Source organism: Dendrobates tinctorius, unplaced genomic scaffold (assembly GCF_039654945.1).
Source record: "Dendrobates tinctorius isolate UK_male_01 unplaced genomic scaffold, ASM3965494v1 ptg000003l, whole genome shotgun sequence".
NCBI classification, from domain to species: Eukaryota; Metazoa; Chordata; class Amphibia; order Anura; family Dendrobatidae; genus Dendrobates; species Dendrobates tinctorius.
In genome coordinates, this window is record NW_027361671.1 from 47,503,655 (window position 1) to 47,517,441 (window position 13,787).

At 46.5% G+C, this 13,787-nt stretch overlaps 2 protein-coding genes across 7 annotated transcripts in view; one reads left to right on the forward strand and one right to left on the reverse strand.

The window, feature by feature from the left end:
- Positions 1-7,673, reverse strand: part of TMEM232 (transmembrane protein 232) — a 490,587-nt gene extending 482,914 nt beyond the window's left edge. For 2 of the 3 annotated variants that reach the window (XM_073549409.1, XM_073549521.1), the window contains exon 1: positions 7,618-7,667. The gene's annotated coding sequence lies outside the window, so the exon portion shown is untranslated. Of the gene's footprint in view, positions 1-7,617 lie in introns of all 3 variants that reach the window. The other variant, XM_073549444.1, reaches the window with a different exon arrangement.
- A 91-nt stretch (positions 7,674-7,764) lies between these two features.
- Positions 7,765-13,787, forward strand: part of SLC25A46 (solute carrier family 25 member 46) — a 50,524-nt gene continuing 44,501 nt past the window's right edge. For 2 of the 4 annotated variants that reach the window (XM_073549671.1, XM_073549805.1), the window contains exon 1: positions 7,867-8,048. In XM_073549671.1, coding sequence (XP_073405772.1) covers positions 7,970-8,048 — 79 coding nt within the window. In that variant the 5' untranslated portion in view covers positions 7,867-7,969. The other 2 variants (XM_073549747.1, XM_073549623.1) reach the window with 2 other exon arrangements.

The window sequence follows — 13,787 nt, forward strand, 5'->3', positions numbered from 1 at the left end:
AGATGATACTTAATTATTTTCTACTCATCTTCAGTGGTTTCAATTGCAGCAGAAGCAGCACAGGTACACTTAGAAAAGCAAGGCTGGCAGACGAAAGTTGCATGGGAAAGGCAGATTGATTCTTTACATATTTTGCAGTCATATTTAGAAAGCCTTCTGAAACCAGATACAAATGAGCAGGTAGTACAACTGCGTCTTTTAGAAGGTGGTAGAGTCGGTGTTTGTTCTGGAACGTCCTTGGGACGATATCTCTTCAACCGGTGTTGCAGGGCAAGGGGCATTCCAACCGTCTTTGTACTTCTTAGGCTTAGCTCTCCACTCACCAGTTCATTAGCCAATTGTTTTAGGTACATTCTTCTGCGCATTTGTTTAAGTTCATTACCGAGGTAAATTACTTGTGAGTTGATGCCACCCACATTCAGCATTGTAAAGAAGATTACCATCGGCCAGCATTTGGTATTTCGACTTACATAGAAATTGCCACACATTTGGTCAGCAGTGTCAACGCCGCTTTTGGTCAAATTATAAAAAGTTATGATTTCTGGTTTCCTTAGCTCCCCAGACTCTGGATCAATGGTGTAATCATTATGTAATGAAGAGACCAAAATCACATTTTTCCTCTCGCGTGGGATGTAAGAAACTAAAATCTTTCCATTACTGAACCCAAACATAGTGCTATACTGTTGTTTGCCTTTTGTATATAGAAAATCTGGCGGCAACTGCCTTTTGTTTTTTCTAACAGTTCCCACATATGACAGCTTTTTCGTTTTTAAAAAATCAATCAGATCAAAGTCAGTGAACCAGTTGTCAGCAGTGATATTTCGACCAGATCCAAACATTGGCTCAGCAATTCTCTTTACCACATCACTAGGCTTGTTGCTCACATTGAAAGGACCTGGTGGCTGTCTTCCACAATAAGCTTCCATGTTCATAGTGTACATCATCCTTGCATCAACCATGGCAAAAATTTTAATTCCATATTTGTTTGGCTTTGATGGTATATATTGCCGAAAACCACATCTTCCACGGAAACCTGGAAGCATCTCATGAATAGTGAGGTTTTGCCCCGGGCAATAGCTTTTTTGACAATTCATAATAAATTGTTGAAATATGTCCCGAATTGGTGCAAGCCGGTCATAACCTTTTCGTTCTGTCCGGGTACTTCGATCATCGAAACGGAGGCAACGGATCAGGACTTTGAATCGTTTCAGATTCATCACAAGGCTGAATTTTTCGATGCCATCACCGTCTGTCCCCCACAGCTCCTCCAAACTTTGCCTATTTGCTCTGAAAGCACCAGCTAGGTATAACAAGCCAATAAATGCCTTGAGTTCAATCACATCAGTGTTTTTGATGTCCCTCTCTCTGGAGAATTGCTCTTTGATTGTGTCAATATACTGGTTAGTGAACCGAACAATAGTTTCCAACATGCTATCTGTAATTAGATTACTCCAACATTCCACTGCAGTTTTAGCTTTTCTAGCACTTCCAATAACTCCAGGAAGGTGTGTAATAATATTGTGGGATTCTCTGCGCTGTTTGTTCTTGGGTGCCTTTTTGTTCCACTTTGTATTTTTATCTTTGCCCAAATAATAAGCTAGATCTGTGTCTGTTTCCTCTGTATCAGTGTCATCACCATCCTGCTCTGTTCCAGAATCAGTGTTACATTCTGCTACCTCATCTTCAGATGAAATGTCACTAGATTCCTCTAAATCCTCAGTTACTGCTGGTTCTTCCTCATCATCTTCTAACAAAAAAATCTTCATTTCTTCTAAATGAAGGGGTTTAGATGAATCATACTGTTTTCTGGCCATTGCAGCAGAAAATCTGAAGCAAGAGAGAAAGAGTATGTGTTAGGGCGCAATGTGCCTTAGAAGCCACCCTCCTTTTGTCTAAGAAAACAGTACTTATGTACACTAACTTAGCATTAATCCTTCATAAAACAAGCTAAATACACAATCGTGATGAATAAAAAAAGAAAATACTAACCTTTCAATTTGTGTTGAAATCAGGCGCAATGTGCCTGAGAAGCCAAAGTGTTGATATCTGCTCACTAGAAGGTCTGCTGAGTCACTGTGATATCAGGTTTCACAGAGCCTGTAGAGTCAGGAGATAACTAGGAGGGGTGGGGTTTTCTGATAAGTGGGCAAGGAGAGAGAAGTGAAACTAATTACTGTGTGCCTGTCAGATCTATTGCGCCTGATGGAGGGTTAACAAGTGTTTTTGCTGCCATCTTGTGGTGCATTTTAGATTCCAAGTTGCAGATAGAAAAAAAATCTACCAATTTGATTTTCACTAACTTTACACTTAAGATGAACTTTAAAATGCAATAACATGATTTTTTAGAATTTTTTTGCATTAAAGAAGTCCTCTGACTCCGATCAAAAGTATCTATTTGCTGGATGAGTAATAAATACTAGGTTTGTCTGACGTCTTTGATCCGCGCCAATTATCAGATTTATAAGAAAAAAAGTCATTGCATCAGGAAGGTGCCATCTGATTTCTCGGGAACATTACGGAGAGACACTTTTTATTGCTGGGAGCCAGGGTTAGTGTCACTTTCACTACATCTCTCATTGTAGTAAACCTATCACATAGAATATGACACTTTATGACCCGGCAGTTTTCTCAGCCATTAATTTTTACGCCCTAGAACTGTTTTATGTTGCAGCAGATTCCCATCAGTTGGAGGGAATCCCGATCACTAGGAGGCCGGGGCACCACAAGTGGTCGGCGTGTCCGGGCGAGGGGCGGCTGCGAAGGCCCAGTGTTCTCCTCTGCATCATTAAATATTAATTACAATTTGCTAATTTATTGTCAATGGTTGTAAGGTTTCAGCACAGCCGTGCAGTCGCAGCCATTAACAGTACACAAGAAATTGGTCATTCATTTTTGGAGATCGCATAGAAATAAATGGGAGAGCCAGGAACGTGTGTCAGGTCTCCACTCACACAGTATGGCTGCTGAGGTCAGTGATTGGCTGCAATGGTCACATGTTGGTGGCTTTGTAGGAGCCCACCCTGAGTGACCACCATGCTTAGGCCTCTTTCACACATCAGTTTTTTTCCGTCAGGCGCGATCCGGCTTTTTTTTGTAAAACCGGATCCGGCGAAATGCAACGCCGGATCCAGTTTTTCCCCATTGACTTGCATTAGCGCCGGATCGCGCCGGATGGCATTGCATTTCATCCGTTTTTTGCCGGATCCGGCTACTTGTCTCATTCCGGCGTCTGGAAAAAACGGCTACTGTAACGTTTTTTGTCTCCGGCGAAAAAGCCGGAAGCGCCGGATCCGACGCTTCCGGCTTTTTGCCACAATGAAAGTCTATGGGCGCCGGAATGCGCCGGATCCAGAAAAAGACGGATCCAGCCACTGGATCCGTTTTTTTAAGTCTGCGCATGCTCAGATCCAATTGGCCAGCCCCCAGGAAACAGATATAACCTGCTAGACGGATCCAGCAGAAAAACGGATCCGTTTCTACAGTTCTCCAAAATTTATGCCGGATCAGTTTTTTCTAAAAATAGCCGGATCCTGCCTGACGGCAAAAAACTGATGTGTGAAAGTAGCCTTAACCGTATCGGCGCGCACACATACAGCACAGTTAGGCTCTGTGGCAGAGCACAGAGACATATTCTCCCTGCAGCACTATGGGTTATGTCGGCCACAGGTCACTACAGGCCTCGCCCTACAGAACTGTGAATCCTGGCTGTGCACAGGGCAACATGATGATGCTAGCCAATCAGGACTCTGACTTCCTGTACATGGCCATGAGCAACATGTCGCTATAATCACACCTTGCCGCTGTCTGTCTGTGGACTGACCAGGATCTGGGGTTAAATGAGTAGATATAGATTTTATTTTAATACTTGTAGGGGAACTGTGGGGGCATCATAGAGCGTGGGGGCCATTATATAGTATGGGCATCATACAGTGTGGGGGACATTATATAGTATGGGCATCATACAGTCTGGGGGACATTATATAGTATGGGCATCATACAGTGTGGGGGCCATTATATAGTATGGGCATCATACAGTCTGGGGGACATTATATAGTATGGGCATCATACAGTGTGGGGGCCATTATATAGTATGGGCATCATACAGTCTGGGGGACATTATATAGTATGGGCATCATACAGTGTGGGGGCCATTATATAGTATGGGCATCATACAGTCTGGGGGACATTATATAGTATGGGCATCATACAGTCTGGGGGACATTATATAGTATGGGCATCATACAGTCTGGGGGACATTATATAGTATGGGCATCATACAGTGTGGGGGCCATTATATAGTATGGGCATCATACAGTCTGGGGGACATTATATATTATGGGCATCATACAGTGTGGGGGCCATTATATAGTATGGGCATCATACAGTCTGGGGGACATTATATAGTATGGGCATCATACAGTGTGGGGGCCATTATATAGTATGGGCATCATACAGTGTGGGGGACATTATATAGTATGGGCATCATACAGTGTGGGGGACATTATATAGTATGGGCATCATACAGTGTGGGGGCCATTATATAGTATGGGCATCATACAGTGTGGGGGACATTATATAGTATGGGCATCATACAGTGTGGGGGACATTATATAGTATGGGCATCATACAGTGTGGGGGACATTATATAGTATGGGCATCATACAGTGTGGGGGCCATTATATAGTATGGGCATCATACAGTGTGGGGGACATTATACAATTTAGGACTACTGTGAGGGCCATCATCCAGTGTGAGAATTACTGTGGCATCTATTATGCAGTGTGGGGATAACATATAGTGTAGGGGCCCATCATATTGTGTATAGTGAAGCTGTGGGGCATCATACTGTGTATAGGGGTGCATCACACAATGCACAGGGGAGCTGTACATGGTGAGACTTGGTGGACATTGTGGACTCACAGGATATTATTACTGTACATGGGAGACTTATGGTGTTTTAGTAAAAATTACGTGGGCACGTAAAAAACATTATTGCTATAGGTGCAATGAGGGTATTGTGACCATCAAATGTGCCCATGGGGCATTATTACATTCTATGGGGCAAACATGGGCACTATTTTCTAGGCCACTTGCGCAGGGTGTTACGATTTTTTAGGGGACAAGTTTACCATCTAGAGGGCACAGTGGTGGTGCTATTACTATGTAAGGGGCACAGTGGTGGCATTACTATGTGGAGCACTAAGGGAACCACTGTTTTGTGCCACACAGCGGGTGCAGTAATAGGGACGCGGCTCAGTATTGGGGTATCAATAGGATGCGGAGTTTGTGCAGGTTGGGGATAATTGGGGACGGGGCTGAAAACATGAGAAGACAGATGTGTCTTTATTGTAATCTCTGGAAAACAGACTGAAGATGGCGATGAAAAACCCGGCAATGGCCGTGTATAAAAATAATAATAATAATAATAATAATAATAATAATAATAATAATAATAATAAAATAAAATAGCTTTAATAAAAAAAGCCTTTATTAATTATTTTAATTTGGCCAGACAGCATGCAATAATAAATACAAAATTAGTGTTGGAGGCAATAAACCGCTGTAAAGAACTGAGTATAAATATAACAAGACATAGGATAGATCCAGACAATATATACTCAATTAATAATCATCTCTATACTGCACAGATAGATGCACTGATAAATACTGAGTAAATATAATAATACATAGGATAAATCCAAACAATATATACTCAGACAATAATCATCTCAATACCACATGAACAGGTCGCAGATAAATAAAGCTCATGTTAAAAATCAATGTTGTAGCAGCAAAAGCAAATATAAAGTGCAAAAATAGTGCAACAAAGGCACGTTTGTGATAATAACAAAAAATATAAATATTCAAAAATGTGCAAAAATTGCAAAAAAAAGTGCAAATAACCACAATAGTGAAAAGATTGCACAATGTGTGTGCCGCTAAGAAAATAGCAAAATATACTACGTGCAAACAGATAACATGATAATGTGCACTGCTGAGAAAAAATGCACTAAAAAGTACACATGCAAACATATGTCACAAGGTGAAATGTGCGCTGCTAAGCGAACATGGGCATGTTAGTAGACCCACAACATACAATAAAGGGTTAATTGAAGCCACAAAATATAATAGTGGGCTAAATACCTGCTGATCTGAGACAAGTGGGAGAAGCGGTATGCCAATATGAACGCGCCCCGACGCGCGTTTCGGAAAGCTCCTTTGCCAATATTTTTTGTTATTATCACAAACGTGCCTTTGTTGCACTATTTTTGCACTTTATATTTGTTTTTGCTGCTACAACATTGATTTTTAACATGAGCTTTATTTATCTGCGACCTGTTCATGTGGTATTGAGATGATTATTGTCTGACTATATATTGTTTGGATTTATCCTATGTATTATTATATTTACTCAGTATTTATCAGTGCATCTATCTGTGCAGTATAGAGATGATTATTAATTGAGTATATATTGTCTGGATCTATCCAATGTCTTGTTATATTTATACTCAGTTCTTTACGGCGGTTTATTGCCTCCAACACTAATTTTGTATTTATTATTGTATGCTGTCTGGCCAAATTAAAATCATTAATAAAGGCTTTTTTTTATGAAAGCTATTTTATTTTATTATTATTATTTTTATACACGGCCATTGCCGGGTTTTTCATCGCCATCTTCAGTCTGTTTTCCAACCTTGTACCGGATGGTCTGCCATCCATTTTTTCTGGGAGGGGACACATTACCTTTTATGTATTCATTACATTGACTTATTAAGTATATTTTGACATTTTTATTGTGTTTTCCCTTCCTTTTTTCCTTCTTTATTGTAATCTCTGCAGACAAGTCCTTTCTGGAGAAGCTGTCATGTCGGTCTGGGAAAGATGGAAGACGGGAAAAGTGAACGACTCCATCAGGAAGAACGTCAGCGGTAAGTCACTATATATCACTGTACTATAATCACTTTTATGCTGTGCAGGACTGGAACCTACCACTATATGTCACCACATGGCGGTAATATCAGTGCTGGTCTTTGTACGGAGATTCATTTTCAGCAATAGCGTGGTCAAACTGTAAAGCGCTGCGGAATATGTCAGCGCTATATAAAAATAAAGATTATTATTATTATCTGCTGAGGTTCCCCTATACCCATTATTAGGGCTTATAATCAGGGTCTCCTAGTTAAGGGCCCCCTCAGATGCTCCATCAGCCCTAGCTACACCTCCGACAATGCACATTGGGTCAGAGGAACCCCGACTACCATCTTTCAGATGTGGAATTGTGACGATACGTTGATAATCAGTGCGAGGTTCTACATATAAACAGATAACAAACTGTAAAATACTGTGAGGCTACAATATTCCAAGATGTTATACGCAAAGACATACTGCTAGGGACAGCAGATTGGGAGCCCCGATGGGGACAGCGTCACAGGATGATGTCACCACTGTAGCCCCCTAGTACAGATACTAGTGCTCACAGATGACCTATGACCTCATAGGTGCCTCCAGGGTAGAGGAGAGCCCTGTGCAGCAGCCTCGCACCCACACAGGATACCGGGCTGAGGACAGACATTGCATCACTCGCCTACAGAACGGTGATGTAACCCAGATACTCACTCCGCGCTGAGCAGCCGCCTCTCACTCCGCTTTACCTCACTGGTTGCTATGGACGCATGAACAGCCTCCGTCTAACAACTACCCCGCCTCTTCACGGCTCACCCAATCACTGGCCAGCGTCGCATACACACCCCCACGTATGGCATTTGCTAGGACTCTTGGCAGAGGACTTTACTACATGTCCCGGCATGCCTCGCTGCCGCATGACGTCATCGCGTCCCCGGGCCGCCCTCTTCCTGGTCAGTGCAGAGTAGGCTGGGCTCCTGTCTGCGTGACGTCACTCCGCACTGTGACCCGGGCCGCATTTGTAATAGCAGAGGTGTCATGCAGCCCCGTCGGCCCGAGGGTTTCGATGGCCTGGGATATAGGGGGTCTGCCTGGGCCCGAGGAGAGGAGGCGCCCCCTCCGTACCAGCACAGCTTCCCGACAAGGTCATTCAGCTCTTCCGGGGACCTGTCCCAGCACTGGGTGACCACCCCGCCTGACATCCCGGGCAGCCGTAACCTGCACTGGGGAGAGAAGACCCCACAGTATGGAGGCGATGGGAACCAGGCGCCCCCCGGGCTGGGGGAGGAGAGCAGCGGCGGGGGTGAGCGCTGTGTGCCGGGGAGGGGATGTGTGCTGTGCAGCGCCCCCCAGTGCTGCGCCGTGTGACTGCTGTAGGATGAGTGCGGTGCCCCCAATATACCCCATAGTAACCACCAGAGAGGGGTGTAGGCCGAATGTCAGCGATGTGGGAGCCGCCAGAAGGCCCCGTTCGCACCATGGTGCATTATTTCCCCTGCTCCACGCTTATGCATCAGGCCGTGTTCACACTGTGGGCTTGTGGTGCGGATTCTGCAGCAATTTACAGTACAAGGTCACAAGCGGAAAAAATCTGCACAAAAATGAAAACCTGGTGCGGATGTGAAGTCTGCAGCTTTTTCGTTATTAGGCAGCATCCGAGAGAATCTGGTCCATTATGCTAATGACTCAGATTCCTCCGATCCGAGCTCCGGCATAGTATGATCTCGGATGATGGAATCATATCACAGGTGAGAAGATGAGGACCGAAATCTCTCCATCCTGTGAGTCCGTAGAAGTCGGACTGCACTCGGATGTCATCCGAGTGCAGTCCGCTGCTTTCCTCCCACTCATAGACTTGAATGGATCAGTGGTATCCGATTTCAGAGAGAAATCGCAGCATGGTTGGATTTTTTTTTTTTCTTTATCAGATTCTGTCCGTGAAAAAAATTGTCCATCAGCGCAGCCCCATTAAATAACATTGGTCCGAGTGCTCTCTGAGAAAAAAAAAAACAAAAAACAGATGGCCACGGCGGTGTGAGCGAGCACTTCTGTGCGATGTCATTGCCGTTTTCAGCTTTTTAGTGTTTGGTAAGTGGAGCAGGATCAGATCCACACATAACACACGGCCTCTGTATAGCATCCACAGTGTGAGGGCAGCCAGCAGTGTGTATGGGGAACAGGAGGCTCACAAGCGCTGTTCTCCCACCTACAGTGTCACTTAGAAGCCGCCATCGCGTCCATTTCTCCTGCCCTAAATAATGTGTCTTTCACATATTTTACCCGTAGACTTGATTGAGATGAGGAAAATAACCAGAAAAGAAACACATCTGCCTTTAGTGCGTTCCACAGGGGAATTGCAATAAAGATGCATGCAATCCACGGATGACTGTAGTTTTATCAAGGCTAAGTAACAAGAAGCAACTTTATTTACACCGAAAAGAGACAAAAACCCTCTAAAAACACAACAAAAAGTCTAAGTCACCTCAATTAGCGCCAAAAATCTGCAACATCAGAAATGCGGCAAAAAGTCATCGTGGGAACTTGGCCTTGGAGGGACTTTGACAAGGGTCAAATTGTGATAACGGCAGTTTGACTGTTGGGTCAGAGCGTCCCCAGAATACCAAATCTGTATTCTCTGAGGGAGCGTCCCCAGAATACCAAATCTGTATTCCCTGAGGGAGCGTCCCCAGAATACCAAATCTGTATTCCCTGAGGGAGCGTCCCTAGAATACCAAATCTGTATTCCCTGAGGGAGCGTCCCCAGAATACCAAATCTGTATTCCCTGAGGGAGCGTCCCTAGAATACCAAATCTGTATTCTCTGAGGGAGCGTCCCCAGAATACCAAATCTGTATTCCCTGAGGGAGCGTCCCCAGAATACCAAATCTGTATTCCCTGAGGGAGCGTCCCCAGAATACCAAATCTGTATTCCCTGAGGGAGCGTCCCCAGAATACCAAATCTGTATTCCCTGAGGGAGCGTCCCTAGAATACCAAATCTGTATTCTCTGAGGGAGCGTCCCCAGAATACCAAATCTGTATTCTCTGAGGGAGCGTCCCCAGAATACCAAATCTGTATTCCCTGAGGGAGCGTCCCCAGAATACCAAATCTGTATTCCCTGAGGGAGCGTCCCCAGAATACCAAATCTGTATTCCCTGAGGGAGCGTCCCTAGAATACCAAATCTGTATTCTCTGAGGGAGCGTCCCCAGAATACCAAATCTGTATTCTCTGAGGGAGCGTCCCCAGAATACCAAATCTGTATTCCCTGAGGGAGCGTCCCCAGAATACCAAATCTGTATTCTCTGAGGGAGCGTCCCCAGAATACCAAATCTGTATTCCCTGAGGGAGCGTCCCCAGAATACCAAATCTGTATTCCCTGAGGGAGCGTCCCCAGAATACCAAATCTGTATTCCCTGAGGGAGCGTCCCTAGAATACCAAATCTGTATTCTCTGAGGGAGCGTCCCCAGAATACCAAATCTGTATTCTCTGAGGGAGCGTCCCCAGAATACCAAATCTGTATTCTCTGAGGGAGCGTCCCCAGAATACCAAATCTGTATTCCCTGAGGGAGCGTCCCCAGAATACCAAATCTGTATTCCCTGAGGGAGCGTCCCTAGAATACCAAATCTGTATTCTCTGAGGGAGCGTCCCCAGAATACCAAATCTGTATTCTCTGAGGGAGCGTCCCCAGAATACCAAATCTGTATTCCCTGAGGGAGCGTCCCCAGAATACCAAATCTGTATTCTCTGAGGGAGCGTCCCCAGAATACCAAATCTGTATTCTCTGAGGGAGCGTCCCCAGAATACCAAATCTGTATTCTCTGAGGGAGCGTCCCCAGAATACCAAATCTGTATTCCCTGAGGGAGCGTCCCCAGAATACCAAATCTGTATTCCCTGAGGGAGCGTCCCCAGAATACCAAATCTGTATTCCCTGAGGGAGCGTCCCCAGAATACCAAATCTGTATTCCCTGAGGGAGCGTCCCCAGAATACCAAATCTGTATTCCCTGAGGGAGCGTCCCCAGAATACCAAATCTGTATTCTCTGAGGGAGCGTCCCCAGAATACCAAATCTGTATTCCCTGAGGGAGCGTCCCCAGAATACCAAATCTGTATTCCCTGAGGGAGCGTCCCCAGAATACCAAATCTGTATTCCCTGAGGGAGCGTCCCCAGAATACCAAATCTGTATTCCCTGAGGGAGCGTCCCCAGAATACCAAATCTGTATTCCCTGAGGGAGTGTCCCCAGAATACCAAATCTGTATTCTCTGAGGGAGCGTCCCCAGAATACCAAATCTGTATTCTCTGAGGGAGCGTCCCCAGAATACCAAATCTGTATTCCCTGAGGGAGCGTCCCTAGAATACCAAATCTGTATTCCCTGAGGGAGCGTCCCCAGAATACCAAATCTGTATTCCCTGAGGGAGCGTCCCCAGAATACCAAATCTGTATTCCCTGAGGGAGCGTCCCCAGAATACCAAATCTGTATTCCCTGAGGGAGCGTCCCCAGAATACCAAATCTGTATTCTCTGAGGGAGCGTCCCCAGAATACCAAATCTGTATTCTCTGAGGGAGCGTCCCCAGAATACCAAATCTGTATTCCCTGAGGGAGCGTCCCCAGAATACCAAATCTGTATTCCCTGAGGGAGCGTCCCCAGAATACCAAATCTGTATTCCCTGAGGGAGTGTCCCCAGAATACCAAATCTGTATTCTCTGAGGGAGCGTCCCCAGAATACCAAATCTGTATTCTCTGAGGGAGCGTCCCCAGAATACCAAATCTGTATTCCCTGAGGGAGCGTCCCTAGAATACCAAATCTGTATTCCCTGAGGGAGCGTCCCCAGAATACCAAATCTGTATTCCCTGAGGGAGCGTCCCCAGAATACCAAATCTGTATTCCCTGAGGGAGCGTCCCCAGAATACCAAATCTGTATTCCCTGAGGGAGCGTCCCCAGAATACCAAATCTGTATTCCCTGAGGGAGCGTCCCCAGAATACCAAATCTGTATTCCCTGAGGGAGCGTCCCCAGAATACCAAATCTGTATTCCCTGAGGGAGCGTCCCCAGAATACCAAATCTGTATTCCCTGAGGGAGCGTCCCCAGAATACCAAATCTGTATTCCCTGAGGGAGCGTCCCCAGAATACCAAATCTGTATTCCCTGAGGGAGCGTCCCCAGAATACCAAATCTGTATTCCCTGAGGGAGCGTCCCCAGAATACCAAATCTGTATTCCCTGAGGGAGCGTCCCCAGAATACCAAATCTGTATTCTCCGAGGGAGCGTCCCCGGAATACCAAATCTGTATTCTCCGAGGGAGCGTCCCCGGAATACCAAATCTGTATTCTCCGAGGGAGCGTCCCCGGAATACCAAATCTGTATTCCCTGAGGGAGCGTTCCCGGAATACCAAATCTGTATTCCCTGAGGGAGCGTCCCCGGAATACCAAATCTGTATTCCCTGAGGGAGCGTCCCCGGAATACCAAATCTGTATTCTCTGAGGGAGCGTCCCCGGAATACCAAATCTGTATTCTCTGAGGGAGCGTCCCCGGAATACCAAATCTGTATTCTCTGAGGGAGCGTCCCCGGAATACCAAATCTGTATTCCCTGAGGGAGCGTCCCCGGAATACCAAATCTGTATTCCCTGAGGGAGCGTCCCCGGAATACCAAATCTGTATTCTCTGAGGGAGCGTCCCCGGAATACCAAATCTGTAGTCCCCGAGGGAGCGTCCCCCGGAATAGCACATCTGTAGTCCCCGAGGGAGCGTCCCCCGGAATAGCACATCTGTATTCCCCGAGGGAGCGTCCCCCGGAATAGCACATCTGTATTCCCCGAGGGAGCGTCCCCCGGAATAGCACATCTGTATTCCCCGAGGGAGCGTCCCCCGGAATAGCACATCTGTATTCCCCGAGGGAGCGTCCCCCGGAATAGCACATCTGTATTCCCCGAGGGAGCGTCCCCCGGAATAGCACATCTGTATTCCCCGAGGGAGCGTCCCCCGGAATAGCACATCTGTATTCCCCGAGGGAGCGTCCCCCGGAATAGCACATCTGTATTCCCCGAGGGAGCGTCCCCCGGAATAGCACATCTGTATTCCCCGAGGGAGCGTCCCCCGGAATAGCACATCTGTATTCCCCGAGGGAGCGTCCCCCGGAATAGCACATCTGTATTCCCCGAGGGAGCGTCCCCCGGAATAGCACATCTGTATTCCCCGAGGGAGCGTCCCCCGGAATAGCACATCTGTATTCCCCGAGGGGGCGTCCCCCGGAATAGCACATCTGTATTCCCCGAGGGGGCGTCCCCCGGAATAGCACATCTGTATTCCCCGAGGGGGCGTCCCCCGGAATAGCACATCTGTATTCCCCGAGGGGGCGTCCCCCGGAATAGCACATCTGTATTCCCCGAGGGGGCGTCCCCCGGAATAGCACATCTGTATTCCCCGAGGGAGCGTCCCCCGGAATAGCACATCTGTATTCTCTGTGTCTCTAGAATAAAAAATACAGCTGATAAAGGGCAGCACCGCCTACCTGTAACAGGATGCATCCTGTAGTGCAGTGGTCCCCAACCTTTTTTGCACCAGGGACCAGTTTCAAGCAAGACCATTCTTCCATGGCCCGGTAGGGCGGGGATGGAGGTGTGGCAGGGGCGGGGCTTTGGTCATAAGGGGGCGGGGCTATGGACGCACATTTATAATGTGACTCAACTCACCATAGGTTTTGAATGAGTGCTCCATCACCCCATTCTTGCCTGCTCCATCACCCCATCACTCCCTTCTCCCCATCACTGCCATCTCTCCATCATTGCCTTCACCCCATCACTCCCTTCTCCCCATCATTGCCTTCACCCCATCACTGACGTCTCTCCATCACTCCCATCAATGCCTTCTCTGCATCAC